Source organism: Colletotrichum chrysophilum (genome assembly GCF_026319265.1).
Source record: "Colletotrichum chrysophilum strain AFK26 chromosome Unknown scaffold_54, whole genome shotgun sequence".
NCBI classification, from domain to species: Eukaryota; Fungi; Ascomycota; class Sordariomycetes; order Glomerellales; family Glomerellaceae; genus Colletotrichum; species Colletotrichum chrysophilum.
In genome coordinates this window covers 41,631-62,184 of record NW_026517341.1, presented here as the reverse complement: position 1 = coordinate 62,184, position 20,554 = coordinate 41,631, and the positions used below count along the sequence as shown (strand labels likewise).

The 20,554-nt window shown below is 55.6% G+C and overlaps 3 protein-coding genes across 3 annotated transcripts; all 3 read right to left on the bottom strand.

Annotated features, from left to right (window-relative positions):
* Nucleotides 1–451: 451 nt before the first annotated feature.
* Nucleotides 452–3,203, bottom strand: COL26b_006939 (uncharacterized protein; the record flags this gene model as incomplete). Its single annotated transcript, XM_053179749.1, has 2 exons — nucleotides 452–3,011; nucleotides 3,100–3,203. 2 exons carry the CDS (start codon nucleotides 3,201–3,203, stop codon nucleotides 452–454), a joined length of 2,664 nt encoding a protein of 887 aa, XP_053036249.1.
* A 1,667-nt stretch (nucleotides 3,204–4,870) lies between these two features.
* Nucleotides 4,871–7,903, bottom strand: COL26b_006938 (uncharacterized protein; the record flags this gene model as incomplete). Its single annotated transcript, XM_053179748.1, has 1 exon — nucleotides 4,871–7,903. The coding sequence occupies one exon, from the start codon at nucleotides 7,901–7,903 to the stop codon at nucleotides 4,871–4,873; it is 3,033 nt and encodes a 1,010-aa protein (XP_053036248.1).
* A 5,216-nt stretch (nucleotides 7,904–13,119) lies between these two features.
* COL26b_006937 (uncharacterized protein) lies at nucleotides 13,120–16,068 on the bottom strand (the record flags this gene model as incomplete). The annotated part of the gene is made up of 2 exons (XM_053179747.1): nucleotides 13,120–14,154; nucleotides 14,206–16,068. 2 exons carry the CDS (start codon nucleotides 16,066–16,068, stop codon nucleotides 13,120–13,122), a joined length of 2,898 nt encoding a protein of 965 aa, XP_053036247.1.
* Nucleotides 16,069–20,554: the final 4,486 nt, after the last annotated feature.

Below are 20,554 nucleotides of genomic sequence, written 5' to 3'. Positions count from 1 at the left end.
CTGGAAGCAGTCGAAAAGGAGGCTTTCCGCATTCGTCTGACTTCCGACTCACCTTCGTTGGTCATCGTTTCTTCTTCCGTATTCTATATCTTCAAGAAGAATACGCGAGATCGAGGTGGTCTGTGGTGAGCTAATGCAGCTCATTATAGGTAGTAAGAGATGACGCATATCGTGTGAAAAGGCACGGGAGCACCAGACGAGTCATAATGATGGCGCGAACGTTTGATTTGGGGGTTGCGAAGCCCAACGGTCACACATTGGGAATTTATACTTGGACTGAGGCACCTGGCAGTGGAAGCACCCACACCAAGTCACATTTCGCGACCAAAAGTGACGACAAAAACAAAATTGGTATGGCTTTTCTACAAGCTAGCATCATCATCACTAGCTACAACTTGGCTGGGACATTAGACATTGCTATCCCGCCAACTGAATTCCCACTTCCTTGGATTCACGCGTACTTGTTGGCGACGAGCCACTCCTTCAGAGAAGCGGCATCACGCTCGCGGTAAGCGGCGCGACCGCGCACCTTATCCTTGACAGTCTCGAGGGTACGGCTGAAGGCGCTGGTGTCCTTGTCGGCGAAGAAGGACTCGATGTCCTTGACGGAGTCGAAGTCGGTGAACTTGCCGAGCGAGACCTGGATGAAGCGGTCGACGACGATGGGGTTGCTGAGCTTCTCGACGCAAGCCTCCCAGTTGTTCTTGAGGTAGTCCCACTGCAGCTGGCGGGCGACAGAGTTGCCGGCAAAGGCGGAGCCGAGCATGTGCATGTCGGCCGAGGGGATGGAGTCGGAGGCGGGGGCCGGAGGAGACTTGTTCCAGAGGAAGGGGAGGAGGGTCTTCTTGATGATTTCGGTGTCGCGGATGAAGCCGAGGTTGGAGAGGCAAACCTCCTTGCCGTCGATGGCGGGGGTGGTGAACCATTCCTTCTTCAGGACCTCGACGGCGCGGGCGGTGTCGTTCTTGACGGCAACGCGGAAGACGGGGGTACGGAGAGCGGGGTGCAGGGGGTTGGCCTTGGGGTCCTCAACCCAGGCGTTGAAGCGCTTTGTAGCCTCCTCGGTGACGGCGGCGTGGCCGTTGACACCGGCGGTAAGGAGGAGCCTCTTGCGGAGGAGGCCGTCGAGGTAGCTCTCGCTCTCGGGGAACTCCCAACCGTACTTGGCAACAGCGTCGTTGATGAGCTTGAGGGTGAAGGTCTCGAGGCCCTTCTTGATGGTCTCGTCATCGGCAAAGATGGACTTGACGAGAGCGATGGAGTCGAGGATCTGGCTCCAGACGAGGTAGTTGTCCTCCTTGGCGAAGCCCTGGACGAAGGACAGGAGGGCGGCGGTGGTGCCGTAGCCGGAGAAGGCAAGGTCAGCGGCGGAGCCGATGATGGAGATCTTGTCCTCGGTGCTGAGGCGGTCGAGCTGCTGGCCGAGCTTCAGGAGACGCTCAGGGGGGTAGTTGACACGGTAGAATCCGGAGGCGCCAGAGTTGAGCTTGTAGAACTCGGTGTCGACGTCACGGATGGTGTCCTCCTTGGTCTCTAGGGAGAGGGAGGTGACGCCCTTGGCGCCAACCTTGCCCTCGAGCTCAAGAGGAATCCACCAGGTGGTCTCGTCGTCCTCGGGCTTGACGTCACCAGTGGACAGGAAACGAGACTGCTTGACGGAGATCTGGCCGGGCTCCTCAGCAACCGTCAAGACGGGGTGGCCGATCTTGGAGATCCAGGGACCCATGAGCTTGTTGACGTCCTTGCCGGAAGCCTCGCTGAGGGCATCCCAGAGAGCCTTGGTCTTGGCGTTGCCGTACTGGTTGGCGATCAGGTAGTTAGAGACACCCTTAAGGAAGGTGTCGACGCCCAAGTGGTTGGCAAGCATGCGAATGGCAGAGCAGCCCTTGAGGTAGCTGATGTGGTCGAAAATCTGGTTGACGTCCAAGGCATCCTTGACAGGGACGTGGATAGCGTGAGAAGCGCGGATACCGTCGAGCTTGAAAGCCATCTCCATGCCCTCGTTGACGAACTGGGACCAAACCTGCCACTCGGGGTGCAGGTAATCGGTCGCGTGCCATCCAACCCAGGTGGCGAAACCCTCGTTGAGCCAGAGCTCATCCCACCAGTCCATAGTGACCAGGTTGCCGAACCATTGATGAGCCAGCTCGTGGGCGACGACGTAAGCGACGCGGTTGCGGTAGCGGGCTTCGGAGGTCTTCTCATCGAAGAGAACGGCGGTCGTGCGGTAGGTGACGAGACCCCAGTTCTCCATGGCTCCGTGGGTGAACTCGTGGACGGCGAGGAGATCGGCCTTGGGCAGGGGGTACTCGATGCCGAAGATGTCGGAGAAGAAGTCGATGATGCGGGGGGCGTGCCACAGGGCCCAGCGACCCTGCTCCTTGAGACCGCGGGTGGTGTAGACGCGGACGGGGAGCTGCTTGCCGTTGTAGCGGCGCTCGGTGAAGTCCTCAACGTACTCAAAGTCACCGACGGCCCAGGCGAGCAGGTAGGTGCTCATCTTGGGGCTGGTCTCGAAGGAGATCATTTGCCAGCCGTCGCGGGTCTTCTTGGTCTCCTTGACGGGCATGTTGCTAAGCGCGACCTGGTCCTCAGGAACCTCAATCTCAAAGTCGAAGGTGGCCTTCAGGTTGGGCTCGTCGAAGCAGGGGAACGCACGGCGGGCATCGCAGGACTCGAACTGGGTGCTGAACATGTAGTGCCACTCATCGTCGCGGGGAACGGACTTGGCGGGCTCGACGGTGGGCTTGTACTTGCTGCGGTAGAAGCCGGCCATGTCATTGTTGATGATACCCTCGAACTCGATGGTCAGGACAGCCTTCTGGGCCTGGGGGATCTCCTCGTCGAAGGTGATGGTGGCGCGCTGCTGCTTCTCGCCGTAGCTAAAGTTCTTGGACTCCCATGATTGCGTGGACTTGGTGTGGCCGACGGCGATCTTTGCGTCGAGGAGCTTGATCTCGAGGGCGTTGAGGACGATTTCCTTGGTGGGCTTGACAACTTCGGCGTCGATGCTGTTCGGGGGCAGAGCAATCATCAGCACGTGCTCGGGGATGGAAGCTCGAGCTGGAGCGGGGTGAGGGGCAGGGGACAGTTACTTACGTCACGGTTCCCTTGTAAGTCCAGTCCTTGAAGTTCAAGTCGCGAAGCGACAGAACGTAGTGGGAGGGCTTGATGGAGTCGGGGAGCACTTCGCGGTCCGCCATGTTGCCGACTCTGCTGGCGAAGAGGGCCTTGTCTGAGGTGGTGATGGTCGAGCAGTAGGAGCGAGCAGAGGATGCGGGGAAGAGAGGTCGAGAGCTGTTGCTGTTCGGGGCGAGGAAAGTCAGTCGACTTTAAAGGGCGTCGGGTGATTAGATGAAGGGAAGCAAAGGAAATGAAACAAGGGCAATAGATCGAGCAGAAGCTGTAGCTCCACTAAGCGTCCTTCCTACTTGGGAGCTGGCGAGCGGCAAGCGGCAATGGAACTTCTGGAACGGTGATGATGTGGGTTCAGTGTTGCTGCAGTGGTTGGCGATGCAACTGGTAACAGAGTTCCAGAGTGGGACCTGCCTGATGCTCCGAGGTGAGGGGCACAACGAGGGGCAACAAAAGGTCCCTGCATGGGTAAGGTTCCCTTCCCTTGGCCGACCTCACCCACTGCTCAGCACCTTACCGTAGGTAACCTAACACCACCTACGGCGAGCCACACAGCTGCTCTAGCGCCACTGGTGGGCTCATGGGGGAGCTCTCGGTTACCTAACGCGACCAGAGGAATGCGACAATCTGAGGTACCCGGAATTGGGACCCAAGAAAGACGGAGACGCGGGCTCAAGAGCCTCGGGACACACAAAGAAACGACGGGATAACGTACCGAAGGTAGACGGGGCCATTGCGGGCAGCCTTCCACACATTCGGGGTTGACCAGAGAGAATTATCCGTAGCAGTAGTGGCAGCAGTCTTCTTGAAGACCGAGGGAGTGCTGGAAAAGTGGCGTCTGAGGCCTATGTTATACAAAGATGAAGTGAAAGACGGGACGGGTGAAGCAAATGAAGAGAATAACACAGAGTTCCGGGCGAAACCTGGGGTAGCAGAAGGGCTGGTGAGGGACGCCGAGATGGCGCTCGCCTTCAGCTCCAACCCGCGTGCCCAGCTTCGCCCGACCAGCTGCCCGATCGGGTTCATCCTGTGCCGGTCGACAGGGTAGACGGACGACTCTAGAGCTGATCAATAAGAGGCAGGTCGTGGCCGGTGTCTCCAACCATCGTCTGTCTGGCCTGTTGGTCGTGAAAATCTCTGATGAGACCTTCCCAGGAGACACACAGTCCACTCGGCCGGGTCGCCGTGGACGAAGCCCCTTTGGGAAGAAACCGGGGACTTTCTGGGTACGAAGCGAGGCTGTGGTGGCTAGTGCTCCCTACGCCGATGACAAGCGAGATGGATACCGGGGTCGTATCCAAAAGTGCCATGCCGTTCAGACAAGTTCCGTTCACGTGTGAATGTCGTTCATCACATAATTAGTCAAACGTTTGAGTAATCACGAGGATGATGATGTGTGTATGATCATGATAATGCTCCATTCTGGCCATCTCTGTGTACCAAGACTACGCTGGCCCGATAAGCTCTAGTGAACGCTTCCCAAGCACATCGTCTTCCGACGTGCAACCCCCCCCGTAAGAATAGTTCCTTCCCGACAATGACTGCGCTCTTCAACCCAAATGCTTCGTCCCATGCTTGTGGAAAATGTCGAAATCAACCGATCCTCATCCTGTAACGCCGGTCCCAGTCGAGCCAAATAAGTACATCATCATGTCATCAAGAAGAGTCTTGAAGAATGCGTCCTCCTCTACCCATATATCGTACCATGCGTATGTTCCATCCCCTCATTGCAATCTTAGGAAGAAGATCCGAGGGCTGTCTCAGTCTCAGCAGCGACCTTGGCTGCTACTTCGTTCCACCAGGAACCATGAGCCGCCTTATCCACGGCCCCGACCTTGGATATCTCGTCGAGCATTTCTCGGACTTGTACTGCAAATTCGGCCAACCCCAGCCCGGCCAATTTCTCCTGCGCGGTCGTAGCCGCATTCACCTTCTCCTTGGCTGACCCTGCTGCCAATCTCGTGTTGAGGTGGCCACGGAGGCGAGCAAGCAGGAGACGAAGCACTGGCTCTGTGGGCTCGACTCCCTTCCTGATGGAGTCCTGGCTGGCGTTGACCACCTTAGTGACCAGCGCTTTGAGATGCGTCTTGGTTGCTGCTGGCATGGACCTGCCGCCCTCAAGAGCCGCCATCACGCCCTGCACTGTGGATTCGATCTTTTCGTGGTCTGATTCCAGAACTGTCATGATTCGCGTGGCCTCCGTTTTCCATGGCGCGCGCACATCTCGCTTCAGAAGGTTCTTGCACTGCAGCAAGATGGCGCCGGTGGTAACGATCCGCTGCGAGGCAAGCGAAAGCCGCGTCATCCGCTTGTAGTCTAGGAGCAGCATCTCAGGGACCTTGTCCTTGGGGATTGGCGCTGGCTGGGTGAATGCGTCTACAAGCATCTGGGCGTAAAACTTGTCATCCGTCGGTCGAGATTTCGGGTGGTTGATGCCCTCAGGGTCACGCTTGCGAACCTCGGCCAGAACCTTCGAACGAGCCGCACGCCACGCTGCCTCCGCTGTCTCCAAGCCATGCTCGCCGTTCTCTAAAGCAGACCCGAACCTCTTCTTCTCATATTCTGGGGCAGACTCGATGAGTTGCGGTGCTGCCGTGGAGAAGATATAGTTGACATAATCGCAAAGCATCAAGTCCACAAACTCCGTCAACGCTTCAACGCGGTCGACCAAGGTTCCTTGATGAAGTTTATTGTTGACCAGATCCTTTGCCTCCTCGTCGCGGAAAGGAGCACACAGCTTCGGCAGGAGAGATGCCATGGAGGCAAAGAACTTCTCATAAGAAAAGCTGCCCATCTGGAACTGGCGCTCGGCGACCTCAACATCGAGTATCTCGCCTATGGTATTATGCATGTAGGCGCCGGGCTTCACAAGCCTCTGCAGGTTGTCCTTGAAGTACCTCATCATAATGATGAAGATTTCGAAGCTGCCGTCCAGATTATTCTGTTCCATGTTGTATCGCATGCCAGCAAACAGAGGAACCTGCTGTAAAGTCCGGTGTTCCCGGAACTCGGTGGCAGGGATGCGATATTCACGGTTGATGGCAAGCTCATGAACCACAATTCGGTTGTCTGGAAGCAGGCCGCTCAGCCCAGGCTTCATCTCGATAGGCTGTGGCTTAACATGGCCCTTGGCAGGAGTTGGCGGCGGCGTTAACGTCTGCGACACCGGGGACACAAGGCTTTCTGCTGTAGCGGAAGCTTCTCCTGGTGCGTTCTCGGCCACGCGAGGCTTCATGTCGCCAGTAGGCTTCTTGGCTGCTCGCGCCTTTCGTGCTTTGCGAACAGCATCGGCAATCATCTTTTTGCCCTTCTCTTGACCGGCCAGCTTCTTGATTCGGACAATCAGCTGAATCTGATTGCTCTTGATACTTTCCCGGTACTGATCAGCAGCCGCAACATCCGTGCTCTCCTGAACTGTCTGCAAAATCTGGTCTAGCTCCACGAACTGCATCAGCATGACTTGCACAAGCGACTCCGAGTCGCGCGACTTCCAAGAGAGGAACGCGTTGGCAAAAGTGGCGTAGATCTCGGGCAGAGCACTCCGCAGGCTAGGCGGAGGCGTGTAGTTGTTGGCAGCTGTCAAGCGTGACAGGATGTTCTCGAAGGAAATGAGGAGGTCTCGGGCTTTGGTCACGAGGTCCTGCAACTGGGGATTAGCCAGGTCATCACGGGGTATCGGTTGAGGCTGCAGCAATCCAACCTGTTCCGGTTCCCCCGTGCCGTCCTTGTTGCTAAGGACCTGAGTGGGATGGCCTAGGATGAGAAAGGCGCTGAGGAAGGTCCTCACGGCCGCCATTTCGTCAACCGATCCCGGGTCACCCTCCTGCAAACCACAGATGCGAAGGATGCGAGCAGTTCCAACAACAACTTTCTCCTGGGCCAGCAGCTCGAGGACCTGATCGAAGGACGTGTCCCGCACGCCGTCGATGGTGAGGCCCAACTCGGAAAAGGCAGCCACAGCCTTCTTCCTGATGTGGCTCCTGTACCACCACTGCAGCCTTGACGCAGCAGCAGCCTCGGTCAACGCCGGAGTCTCTTTCTCGGCGACTTGCGGGAGGGTCTCGGTCGGTCTCCGAGATACCAGGCTCTGACCGCGAACTCTCTTGGTCGCAGCGGTTCTGTTTTTCAGCTCCTCCCTCCTCCGCTCCGCTTCGGCCAAGCGCTCCTCCATCTGGACGCGGAGCTTGACCAGCTCGCGCTCCCTCTTCTCCTTCATAGTTTCGGCGACAGCCTTGGCCCTCTTGACCTCTTCAGCGCAAGATGCCACGATCTCTGCCAGGTTGCGCTCCCGCGCCTGCTGGGCAGCGATGGCGCGCTCCTCAGACACTGAGGTATCGCGGTGGGTGGCCTTGGCCATGGCGGCTCTCAGGCGAACCTTCTCCGCATGGGCAGCTCGGTCGGCGAGGCGCGCTTTTCGGTCTTCCAGGAAGGACGTGCGCCGGAGGTGCTGTGCGACATGCTTGCTCTGTGGAGCCCCAAGACGGGTGAAGGTCTGGGTGGAGGAGCAGCGGGAATGGGCAGAGGAGATGGAGTTGCGGCGGGAGGAGGCAGCTGAGTCCTTGCGACGAGTGTGCGACGGTCGGTAGAAGCGGGCGGCGATGTGTGGAGGCGGGGTGAAGATGCGGCCATCGCCATCTTCTACCTCCTCGTCAGAGTTTGGTGGCATAGAGAGGTCGACATCTGCGGCGTCGAAATCTGACGAGGGAGAGCCGACTGATTCCTCCAGATTGTACGATGGGTCGGTGAGGTCTGCCGAAGGGCGACGCATGCTGACGGCGTGCCTGGCTTCGATGGTATGGGGTTCGAGCGGTTGTTGTGTCGCAGTCGCGGGGGTAGACGATAAACAATGTCTAAGGGGGTATGTAACGTCGAGGGCGTCGAAGAGCAAGAAGGAGTTGCTTGAAACTGGACAAGTCTAGTGATATCGGCTTGCTGGCTGAGGGAAACTGTCGAGCAGTGTTTCTGTCGGTGGTGGTGGTAGTCACGGTGGAAGGCGAGGCGTTGGCCCAATACGGTAAAAAGGTGATTGATTGATTGAAGCCTGTATTGAGGGGAGGAGCGAGTGTGCGACCAGAGTCGATAACAACGGCGAAATGCGCTGAATAAGAGGAACGCTCTACAGGCAGAACTCGAAGAATACAGACGAGGTATACGAGCGAAACCAAAAAAAAAAGGTTGGGGGATGTGGTGTCTTGGTCGACAGACCGTGGGATGGGAAATCGAGATGGTTCAGGTCGGAGGGTGGTAAATCATGGCTGGAGCTGGTGCAGGTGCAGGTGCAGGTGCAAGTGCGGGTGCGGGTGCTTGGTGCGGGCGGATGCGTTGGGTGTGGGTTGCAGGTGCAGCAGGGCCAGTATCAGCCTTCATTCAGCAAGGGCGACCAAACACCGTCAATCAAGTTTCGAACTTTTTTTTGGGGCGGCTGGGCTTCGTTTGGACTGGGCTGGCTTGAGGGTGCTGGGCCGGGCTCACTCGGCAGGGCGGGCTGGTAGTGCGTGCCTACCTATCCTACCCAGTACCTTAGTGGAAGGTGCAGCAGCGGCAGAATGACCTCCTACGGATACCTAGGTACCTACCCAACACACCGCGCCAATGAGGAAAAGTCTGAGGTGCTGCTAGCCAAAAGGGACGAACCCACGGCGCTGGAATGACGGAAGCTTCCAGTCGCATTTGCCCACTGTAGAGTATGCTCTCCATTCCGCTGCTCTGCCTGCTGACCGAGCACACCTCACCTTCCTTGCCGCTCCACTGGATTGTGAATGGCGGCATTGAATTGCACAGGATCTGCAGGTATGACAAACATTGCGCTATCCACCAGACGGCTCTAGCGGCCCTTCCATCTTTGGCGAAGCAAGTGCCTCTCGTGTCCCACCATCTCCGTCCCCTGTGAAGGAGACGTCCCGGTCTTGTGTTGAGGTGAGTGAGCATTTTGTTCCATTCGAGGCATGGGCGGAACAACCGGGGGCTTGCTTATCCCTGGTCTCCCATGTGACATTGCAAAGGGGCTGATACTCGTCCCCTTGGCCTTCTGATCACAAATGACGTGCCTTCTCTCCACATCCCCGAAAACTTTCAGGAGCTGAGTAGCCGTGCTGTCCGCATTGCACGCAATGTCGCGTCTCGTCGCATCGCAGGATTCTGAATTCTAGTTTACCTCAGGTTAACTTACTCTAGGGTGCAAGATCGTGAGCCAGTCCGCTTTAGGAAAGGCGCTGGCGTCATAGGACGCCGATAATACGACTCGAGTCACGTGGAAGGCCCGGCCCCGTGGTCGACGACCACCGGCCGCCACCTCACGGGCACTCCCAAGCGGCTGTGGCGCGGTCCGACGAACCTTGCCCCTCTTCCAGAAACCCCACGGCCGTCCGGTCCGTCGCAGCGACTCCGATAACCACCACTACTACCAACACTTCGTGTGCCGTAGTTCCAACGGTTTGGCGCTCTTAGCGACACCCATACTTATAGCACCAGTATCGCATCGTACTCGGGAGCCAGCCTTGTCGCTAGACTCGGCACTACTCCGAGGACATGATCATCCTGCGTGAGACCGTCCTAACCAAGGACTGGTATAAACCGGTGCCATGTGGTCTTCGGCTCGGTGGCTTGAACTACAACCCCTCGTGAGCTATCGCATCCTTGGCAACATGTTTATCAAGCACGGTATTGAAGCTCGGCTTGCCGATCATCCTTTGCATGGCCGTAGGATTCGCCATCTTTATCAATGTTTCACACGACTCAACGATGGCGTTCAGAGACAAAAGATAGCGTCGGAGAGGCCATCCATGGGAGTAAGACACCAGCCTCCTCATTTTCTGTTACCAGAACGGCACAGCCTACGAAGCTCCAAACTTCTGTCACTCTGAAGGTCTCTGCTATTTCGGACACAATGCCAATGCTATTTCTTAGTATCAATTGTCTTGCACAGCAGCAACTCCTCGCCCCGCAGTTCCCATCACTCCCTTGCTCCTCACAGCAAACATACTATGAAGTCTTGAAAATGTTGACAGCGCTGATACCACCACCTGCTGCTGATTGTTGCTCGGTCAATCTTGCTGCGAAAATGAGTACTGCGTATAAGGATCACTGCTTTTGCGACACTCCACTCAGCCTCTCTACCTTCGAGGGTAGCACAAGCGTGAGATAGATAGCACAAGCTGTTGGATTTTTAAAAAGGCCCTTTTCCCAATGCTATCAGAATATCTATTGTAGCAGAGACTCGCCATGGATGAAACTCAAGTACATGTCCCTACGGGTGTTTTATTAGTTTCGAGTTTGACTATTCCCTCGAGTTGTGATCCCAGTATCATAGCTGGCCGTGAGCCCCTGCAAGTATCCCAGACTGTTGCCAATAGCTCAGGTTCGGTGAAATACGGGAAAAGGAGCTATAGAGCATTCATAGTAAAGACATGAACCACCAGATTCCAGTCTATCGAGGGTCCTCCAGTCGAGGCTTAGGCAATGCTAGGAAGGGAAAACGGGACACTCAGTTGAGGCCGGAATATCAGGAGGAGCGTTGCTGAGAACAGAATCATGGGACGCGTGTTGTTGGTAAAATGTCGGAACGCTCACACTGCCTGCCCCATGACCTTTCTCGACGTCTGGCTCTTTTTACATTGACGAGGGTTCACTGCGCGCGTCCGATAGTTGAGGACGAGAAACCACCCGCGTATCATTTCACGCAACGAAACTTCGAATCTCGGTCTTACTTAACTCGTAATTCTGAGCCCCCAAGATCGACTCCTGGGACAAGATTCAGCCTGGGCTTCAGACGATCAGCCAAGTGTGCGATGCTAAGCTGGCTTCGGCATAGTCTCGAGGTGAGATGTTGAAGCCGGAGCTAGCCATGCCTAATAGTGGTTTCTTTCGCATGCCTCTGTATTTCTCATCACTTTCATCTCTTGAAGTTACGAAAGTGGAATACTCTACAAAGAGTCCCTGTCGAGTCACTAATTAGCTATTTCACACAAGCAAGCGAATCAAATCTTCGATATGGACCAAAACTTCCATCAAACAGAAATCTCTCGTACTCCGACACCCAAATGATTTACACAATCGAATAGTGTTTGCAAGTTCCATAGCTAATATGCCGACTTCAGAAACGGCGAAATCCGTGTCGTGAATTCTATCACGTACGGGCGGCCCCGATGCTATGCCACTGAGATCGAAAGGATTGAGACGCCCACGGGGGACAAGTACACAGAAGCCCGAAGACGAGGTGCGCATGTGGCATAAACCAGTGAGTCGGTCCTATATAAAGCACACCTTGGTCGGATATCACCGAGGAACCACAAATTTGTAAGTTGAGAGATTCACATCTTCCAGCATGTGGCAGCCGTGCTGACGCAGGGAGCACTCATCAGACTCTTGTTAAGCCTGCTCCGTTAATTGTCTTCCTCCTAACACCAATATGATCCACAGAAGCACTAGCAACTGAATAAGACAGCGACCAAAATAAATGAAGGACGCCAGCAATGCGCAGGTTGTTTGGAGACTCGGGATCGGTCAGTTCGAGGCGAGTCTCAGACGTATTCGCGATGGATGATGCCGTTTCTACCTCAAGCATTGAATCCCTAACGACTTACCGGGGCGGACTTCGATAGATAGGATTTGCCGATCCCATGTCAGCACCGGATGAGCCGATCTTTATATAATCATCGCAATGGGCGTATCCAACCTTTACGACGGCAATCTCTGGCCGAGCTCGGAGGTCATCTCATATCGACTTTTGCGGATACGATGCTCTCACACACTGGTTTATAAGGCGACAGTCCAGCATTAAAAAACTTCCAATGCAAAATGAAAGCTTCGTATCTCATCAAGTTATCTCTGACCGATACATCGGATAGGAAGGCAGTCTAGCTGCCCAAGGCCCCGATACTCCCGTCTCAAAAGCGAGTGCCCAGTTCCAGGTAATCATCATCTCTTCTTTATTCAGCCACATCACCTAGGAGAGATGATGGATACCTAAAAAAGGTTCCACTCAGGAACTCGAGAACCCCCATATCAGTCAGCCTCGTGATCCTCCCGGAAGCCCGCCGTCGCCAAAAGCCAGAAGACGTCAGTTCTAATGCAACGGAGAATGGATCAAAATTGTCTCGTTGGCTTCCAAACACGCTAGGCATCTCCTTATAAAGCTATCTGCCTGCTCATTCAATCGTATATAATCCACGCCAACATCCTGAACCTTCAACCCCAGGAGACAGAGATGTTCGCTCGGTGTACTCTCGCATTCCAAATATCCACCAACTCCCATCATTTCTTCCATGAGTGTTTTACCGCGAGCTTCCTTACGTCGGTGGGCATTTGCAATTCGCTCGCACAGGCGAGCGTCCGTGGGAGATTATTCGACTGGAGATATCCATATCGTCAACAGACGAGGGACGTCGGCGAAGAAAGGTAGCCACGCCGAGCATAAGGACCTGAAATCTTCGAGATGCTTGTGCCTCTCAATACAAGGTCATTCAAGATATCGCCGCTCCAGTAACATCCAACGTACAAACCGCTCACTTGTCGCATGAAAACTCAAGCGGCTGGTGATCTGGCACAACCGCATCACTGGCACAGCTCACGTCACACATCAGTAGCGCCGAGATTCATGGATGCAACATAAGTTCGTCAGTTCAAGAGGGCAGCTGCGTGCGCCGTCCGCTCTATGCTCATATTCGGTCAACGCCTCTAGTATACAAAGTTCAAGGACCGACCGCAGCCTGATCCAAACATGCCGATGCCAATGTAGGTAGGCACACAATAAACCCATGTATCATACGGGATGCGGTTCGAATGCCCCAACGCCGTTCCTCATGCCCTCAGCCCGATCCCCGAGCTATTATGTCCGTGTTGCCTGTTGCCGTGAAGAAAATCAAAATGCAAAAGATGCTCCCATTACTCGCTGATGCTGGCACCTTCCGCCATCCAGGGGTATCGCATTACGATTCCGCACGAGTCCAATCGTTTCCCCGACCATTTACTCTAGTCGGGTCATCATTAATTGTCGCTCCTCAGTTGTAAACTTCCACTTCGAGCCCGCCCCCCTTTCGTCTCTTCGTGCAGTCTCCACACATACTCGACAATAGTTTCGTAGCAAAGAACATACTGCCGCAAGCTTTGCACCATGCTGAGTCGCTGTTGTCGAAAATCCTCAACGGTCTTCTGGATCAAATCCATCGTGTCGCCATCCTCATTCAACCAAGCAGTGTCCAACGGGGTGATGTCAGGGGATCCACGGCGCCCCTCAGCACTGGATCGGCGACTGCTGGGGTTGAAGTCGAACGTCTTTTCGCGCGGAGACACCTCCTCAGACTGCCCGCTCATCTTGATGTCACCATCCGAGTCTCTCTTTCTAACCGGCCTCGAGTTTGATTTGGCGTGTCGCTGTCGCTTCAGCATGTCGATAACACTGTCCACAGTACAGAAAGTTCCCGTTCGTCCGCAACCTGCGGAGCAGTGAACAAGCATTGGCCTGGACCTCGAGTTCATCTCTGGCTCGTCCGCAGACTCGGGCTCTGGTGAAGCTCTGACAGCAGCCACAGTGTCGACAGGCTTGGCGGAGCTCTGCATTGAGTTCGCCAGCCTGACGAGTCCGAGGAGGTGGGAGGGCTGTGCCAGGGCGCCGAAATCGGGCCAGGATGGGTAGTGAAGGTGGGTGATCTCACGCATCGGCGCGAAGGGGTGTGCTGCGTGGGACAGAACAAACTTGCGAACAATGACATGAGGAGTCTCGCCTTGAGGCGGCGCGGGTGATGCAGCAGCGGCAAGACCGGTCATCGTGGTGTTAGCACGTCGACGACCAGCTTCCGCAGCCGCCGCGGCAGCCGCAGCTGAAGGCGCCGCCGAGCCTTGATTGTTGCGGTGCTTGTCAATGTCAAGGGACACCTTCTTTTCCGAGAGAAGCTTCAATTTGAGCAGGCCAAAGTCCCGGCCTTGCCAGTAGGGATGGCATTTGAGTTGACCGCCTTCCGATTCGGCGGTCAACATGACAATAACGCGCACATCCTGCTCCCAGATGACTGACCAGAAGTCCTGTGAAAATTAGCTTCCAACTCGGTAATTTTGTAAGGGCTGAATACTTACATCGAATGTTGCCGGCAGCGGGCCTTGGGTCGCAATGTACCTCTTGTTACTCCTCGACGCTTTGATGTGGCTGGCGTTGACATAATCGCACGCTCCTTCGGGGCGGCCTTGGAGTTTCACCCGCGCATGCTCGAACGGCAGAATGTCCTTGTAGCGGTTCTTGCCGCCCTTCTCAATACCGCAAAGCTGGGGTACTTTCTTGTCCTTCTGGTCCCCGCCAAACATGGAGTATGCTGCCTTCATCCGCGACTGCTCCTCCTTCTCAATGCTCAAGAACTTATTCGAAACTTGCTTGCCGTGGTCGTTAGGCTTTGAGGCATCTCGGAGCCATCGAGGCAAAGTGGGTGACTCCAGGCCACTCGGCCGAGCGATGTCCAGTTGGCCCACACCATCGGCGAGATCCATGTTCTGGCGGATATTCGAGAAGAAAGGGTTGGGGTTGTTGCTGGCCATGGGTAGCATCACGCCTCCAATGACGGGCGCAATGCCGGGCCGGTTTCCCCCTTGATTGGCCGTTGATGGAGAGACACTGTCGCCCTGAGGTCCATACCCCTCATCCACAAGGTCGGGATACTCATCTGCGAATGCTTTAAATCCGCCGCGCAGGATGTATGAGCCGCCCGTGTACCCCTCGTTGGTGAACTTCTTGATCATGTTCATGCATGACACAGCATCACGCTTTTCCGCCGAGTGAGCATCATACACAACCAGGTTCTTGGTATCTTTCCACTTTGAGAACCGCTCTTCATTGGTAGAGTTCTGGAAAGTCTGTTGCAGCTTGGTCAAGTTGAAGGTGGCCCGCTTCAAAAGCGTCGTCGGAATGCAGAGGTTGAGAGCGCCCTCGATACGCGCGTTGGCGTATTGCTGAGAGACTCTAAGATCCAAAAGCAGAAGCTCCGTATCAGAACCGCCGGCCTCGATCAGGCCCTTTAATTGCGCAGGCGAGATCAGTGACGGGCCAGACTCTATAGTCGGCGGCAGAGTCTCGGCTCTTGGATGCTTCGCCGCTGTGCCACGTGGTGATGGCGGATCAACCTTGTTCTCGGACATGGACATTCTCGGGTGGCGATCATCAGCTTTTGACAGTGTCGTTCTACGCTCAAAAGGCGAGGGCGAATCAGTCGGCCTGGGTGACTCGAATCTCGGCAAGTTCAGGTTCAGCATCATTGGAGGCGGGTTTATCGACGCCTCAGAGTTGCGCTTCGAGTCCGCCGAGACGTAGGCCGAATCGGGGCCGTTCTCCTGCTCGACATCCATCCGCCCAGTGGGCCTCTCCTTGCTCGCCCGCGGGATCGAAAAGTCGGAAGCCGTGTCGCTTGCGTGGGTATTCCATCTTGGCGGGCGAGGGCGGAGGGTCGTAGGGTTCGGCGGTGCTTGCGGGAAGTGAGAAGAGGACAGACTGAAGCCCTTGCCGCGGTTCAAGTCGGCCTGGCGCTTGAAGGCCTCATAGTCGGGGTTAGCATCGATGGGGACCTGCTTGGGCAGGGCGGCGGCGAAAGACTTGACGGATGACGTCGGGGAGCTCCAGTTGTCTCGTGGCATCACAGAGGAGTCTCTGGGGTCAGCAGATTGGTCGACGACGAGGCCGAAGTAGTTGGGACTCGCAGCTCTGGGCTCGGCAGGTCGTGCTGGTGACAGCGTTTGAGGAGGGAGAGTCTGGCCAACGGAGTATGGCATTCTAGGAGAAGCAGCTGGTGTCGTTGGCTTTGGGCTCTTGGCGGCTGCTGAGACGGAGAGCTTTGATTGTGAGTGGGAGTGGCTATGTGTCTGGCGTAGGCCAGGCGACGGCCTGCTCGCGGAATGGGGGGTCTTCATGGTGTAGTGGACGGATGTTGTCCCGTCAGTGCTCCTCTTGTCGAGCATGGTTAGTGTGGTTGAAGGAGGTGACGTTTGGAATCAGGGTACAGTAGGATAGGAAGGCAGGTTGTCGAGGGGGGACGGAAGGTGCTTTGATGTGAGCCACGGATGCGCAGAGGGAGATGCTTCCGACGGCGGCCAAGTGATTAGGCCTTGAATCAATTATAGCGCCATTGCGGTATGGCGTTTGGGCGGGACGGTAAGTTGGTAGTGTAGAGGAAGGATAGGGTTCAGATAGATCGGAGGGATTGGGAAGGGAAAGGGAGGGAGGGTGTGCGGAGGAGGCTCTTCTCTTTCAACAAAAGGAAGGAGGGAAGGCAGTGGGGGGGTCTTTTAGGGAGGAAAGAAGGTTGCGGGGGGGGAGGTTCTGACGTGACGGCACAAGTGGCGATCTGAACCCGGTACGGTAGAGGGAGGAGTGAGTGAGCGAGGGCAAGAGGTAAGGTAGGTATGGTAGGGTAGGGAAGGTAGTAGGTAGATAATAATAATAATAAGCAGCAGAAAGGCAGTAGTTGAACAGAGCAGAGGCCGACTGAGTGACTGACTCCTCCCACCGCAGTATTCGCAAGAGGGTAGGTAGACGGAGCAGACAGACAGACACCACCAGAGACTGAAGAGAGAGCAAGAGATGCTTGCTCACTGGGGACACGGGATGGGGGTCCCAGGATGAATGTGACTTTTGACCGCGGCTGGGCTGAGCTGACAAGGAGTGTCGAGGACAGCGACGGACGGGGACAGGACCAGGCCGGGACAGGGTGGTGGCGTTCGGCGTCCCGAGATCCAGTTGTATGGGAAACCAAGAGACAGAGACTCCTCCTCACTGCGAGATTGAGCGCGCAATTCAATGTCAATGGAAGGTAAGGTTCAGGATCTGGTTCAGCGCAGAGGCCAATTCAACGGCTGCTACTTGGGTTTGGAACCTGACAGTGGGCAAGTGGCCAAGGCAAACCAGGCCAGAAGGCGCAGTGGGGAAATGGAAGAACAAGCAACCAAGACAGACACGAGGGAAAAGGAGGGCCTGGTTGAGTACGCAGTAGGTGCTGTCTGCGTGTCTGGGGGGTGTGGTGGCAGGCAAGGCGGACAGCACAGGTTGAGCAGAAAAAAAAGGGTCCTTCCTGCTGGGAAAAACACTACTGCGTAGTAGAGCTAGGGAAGGAACAAGAAGGGGAGGGGGGCCCTGGCGACAGACAGGGAGGGAAGGATCCTTGGGGGTGGGCGCAAAGACGGAGGGGAGAGGGGAGGCACGAGGAAGGAAAAAAAAAAAAAAAAAAAAAAAAAAAAAAAAAAAAAGGCAGGTGTGGTTGTGGTGTCGCCAGCCGGGGCTCTCTTTCTCACGATGGGTTGGCGTGGTTCTGTTTTTGGAATCGTTTATCGTTGTGGTTTCTTTTTTTTCTTCTCTCCCTACTACCTATGTATGGGATGGTGGACAGTTCTGGCCGTTGATGGTTTGGTTGTTCTCACCAGTTAAAACAACGGCAACAAAATATGATGTTCTAATCTGTTCCTCCCGGGTTGCTAAGGTATGAGAGGGTGTGGTGGGAGAAACGCAGGTGGTTGAACAAGCTCTGCCAAAGGTCTCCCACAGCTCTCGCTGAATACGCGCTCTACACTCTGGATAGGCAGGTACCCAAGGTCGATACTAACCAGAGACATGAGAGGGTGTGAGGCGAGGCATGGTACCTGTTGCCGTGGTAGCTCTGGTCCAATGCCAGTCACAGAGTTCCATGCCCTGAGCCCTGAGAAACCGACTGAACTGCGGCGGAAAGACCACACAGAACAGAGAACAGAGGCGAAAGAGGCACATTCAGCGCGGCGAGAGAGAAACCGCGGGTGGAGAGAGGAAAGGGCAAAAAAAGAGGGTGTCATGTCCGATGAGGTCGTGTATCGTCCCGGACAGGAATGATCGGCGCCTTGGGGTTAGTTTGTGGAGACCCTGACCTCAGACCTGTTCAATACCTGAGGCTAGGGGGTGGAAAACAAGCAGTGAATACCGTGCTGAACTAAGTGCTGACTGTGTGTGCACCTGCCGCCACTTGTTAGTCTCAAATGATTACCTCAGCCAGCCACACACTGTCCGGCTGCTGCCAGATTTACACAGGGCGTCGTCCCGTCCACGTCGTCATAGAATGGGGGCGCCTCCTTTGACCGGGTCAGCTTCGCACCCTCTGAGTGGCTGCTCTTTCGGTTGTGCGTCCCAGGAGGTAAAGCATGGCGCAAAGCTGGGCATCTGGACCCATCGATTGTCGCGACCAAGTCGCGCCGGTGTACCTTTTCTTCTCTCTGTATTTTTACCACTGTTTCCGAGCACACCTAGGTAAGTCGGTTTTTGAACAGATGGATTGTCTACTAAAAGTTTATTAGAGGCGTCGTGACGAAGACGGCGCGTTGGCGACGGAGTGGCCCGTTGAGATCGTGAGATTCGCGCCAAAAGCAAGTAAAGGATCCCCAATGAACCGCCAGACCACTCGTGCAGACGCCAATCGACGGCGGGCAGCTGCCAAACGGACTTGCAGGAACCTAGCACTCCAAAAGCAAGGCAGCGCAGGGACAGGCAGACGATGGATTTGTTGGAGGCGGCGCGCGTGAGACTAAGATCGGTAAGCTGGCAAGGTAGGGTCCAGGGCAGAACACACCACACCGCGCCGCCCACACGCACCAAGAATTACCTGGCCATGTGCTATATTGCTTGGTTACTTGCTTGCTTGCTTGCTTGCACCACACTTATTTGCCAGCATCTAAGTCTCCTCACATTTAATTGCGCCGTGTTTTGCATTCAGAACGAACAGCGCTGTGAACGGGCGTCTCCAGTGTCGTTGCAAAGAGCACTGCAACGATGGATACTTTGGCTGTACCTGCCCGGACTCTATCTGGCGTGTGGGTCCGCATTCAGTCGACGTCATACAGCCCATGTCCATTAGAAATCTAGCATCATCATCTCAATGTCGACCAGTCTGGACCCCTTTTCGACACAAGCCCCCAGCCAATCGCGCCCTCCCATCCGTCCAGTGTGGGAGCACTGGCCGCCCGCCATACTGAGTACCTTCCCAGGAGTACCTCCAAGGGAGCGCGATCAGCAGCACCTCTGTCGACATACCTAATACAGGCGACCACCAGCCGAGCCATTCACTTCCTTTACCGAGTCCAGGACATATGGGGTTCGGGGCACGCACATTGCTAGTTTCGTTTGCCTCTCTCGCCTCTCCATCGCAGCGGATGGTGATCGTTTCAAAAGAGGCGGCCGTTGGAACAAGACGACGACAGACAGCAATGAAATGCAAGCCCTCGACAGCTACCAACTAACAGCTGCTCAGAGCCTCGTCTTCTGCCTTTTTCTGCCCCCAAACTCGCCGCCCCCTGTTGCCGGGCTTACTTTCGGGAATGACGTAGTCGAGCATTACGAACGGTCAGGTACCCGTCATCAATTCAGCTGACGTCTTGGGCTGGGGCTCCCGGCCGAATCGCACTGCGCAAACTCGCCAAAACTCTACTTTACGGGCCACAACTTGCGCGTCTCCGACTCTCTGCTTCTTTTGCTGTGCTGCGCTGCGCTGTGCCGCGTGCACTGGAGAGCTTCTTCGAGAGAGAGGCGGGGCCGGGGGTGACGCGATTCGCGGCATCATGTTCATCGAGGGCCTAGAACTATTCCATCAACTCTGTTCGAGTCGTGTACCTGGGCCGTGAGGCGGTAACGCACGCTGGAAACCAACTGACCTTGACACATTCTGCCTTTCAACCTGCTTTTTTCTGCCCGTTACCATCAACTTGGGACATTTGAGCAGCACATCCACGTTGTATTGCGAGGGTTCATGCCGGATCACCGCCGCCGCCGCCGCCCATCCAAGACAACCTTTTTTTTGGTTTTGGTTTTGTCTTCCGGGGTGCAAAGTACGCGCAATTGGAGAACAACATCGGGCAATGGAACATGCATAAGCACATAGGTAGTGTACTTCTCTTGGTACGCATATACGCCAGCCAGGGTTGCCACAACTTGTTTCGCAGACCAGCGCGGCTGCCGTCAAGACCGGACGACAACAATCAGGCACACTTGAAACTTGGGGAGACGCGGCCGCCGCCGCCGCTGGACGGTGAACATTCTTCCTTCCCAGGTGAACCCCCGAGCCCGAGCTTGGGGATGGAGCTGGAAAGCTGGCAGCTGGAGGCGTCAAGTTTCCAGGTTTTTTTTTTTGTTCCTCTCGGAGCTTCATCACGGGATTTGTTGGCACGCTGGGTCTTGGTTCCGCACCCTTAGTGCCCCCCGACTAAAACAATGCATCCATCTACCCGTCGTGAAGTTCGAGGAGTGCCATTAGCAAGGAGGCGTTGACAGGTAACGACATGAACGGGCAAGACGGATCCCCTTAGTGAAGCACGCTATTACTATTGAGCATAGGACCAGGCGCGCTCCAGTTCAGGATAGGAAAATGCTAAAAGTGTGGTGGAATGGGCCTGAATGAGTCGGGCGTCGGAGCCAGTTCCTGCTATGCCTGGTGTT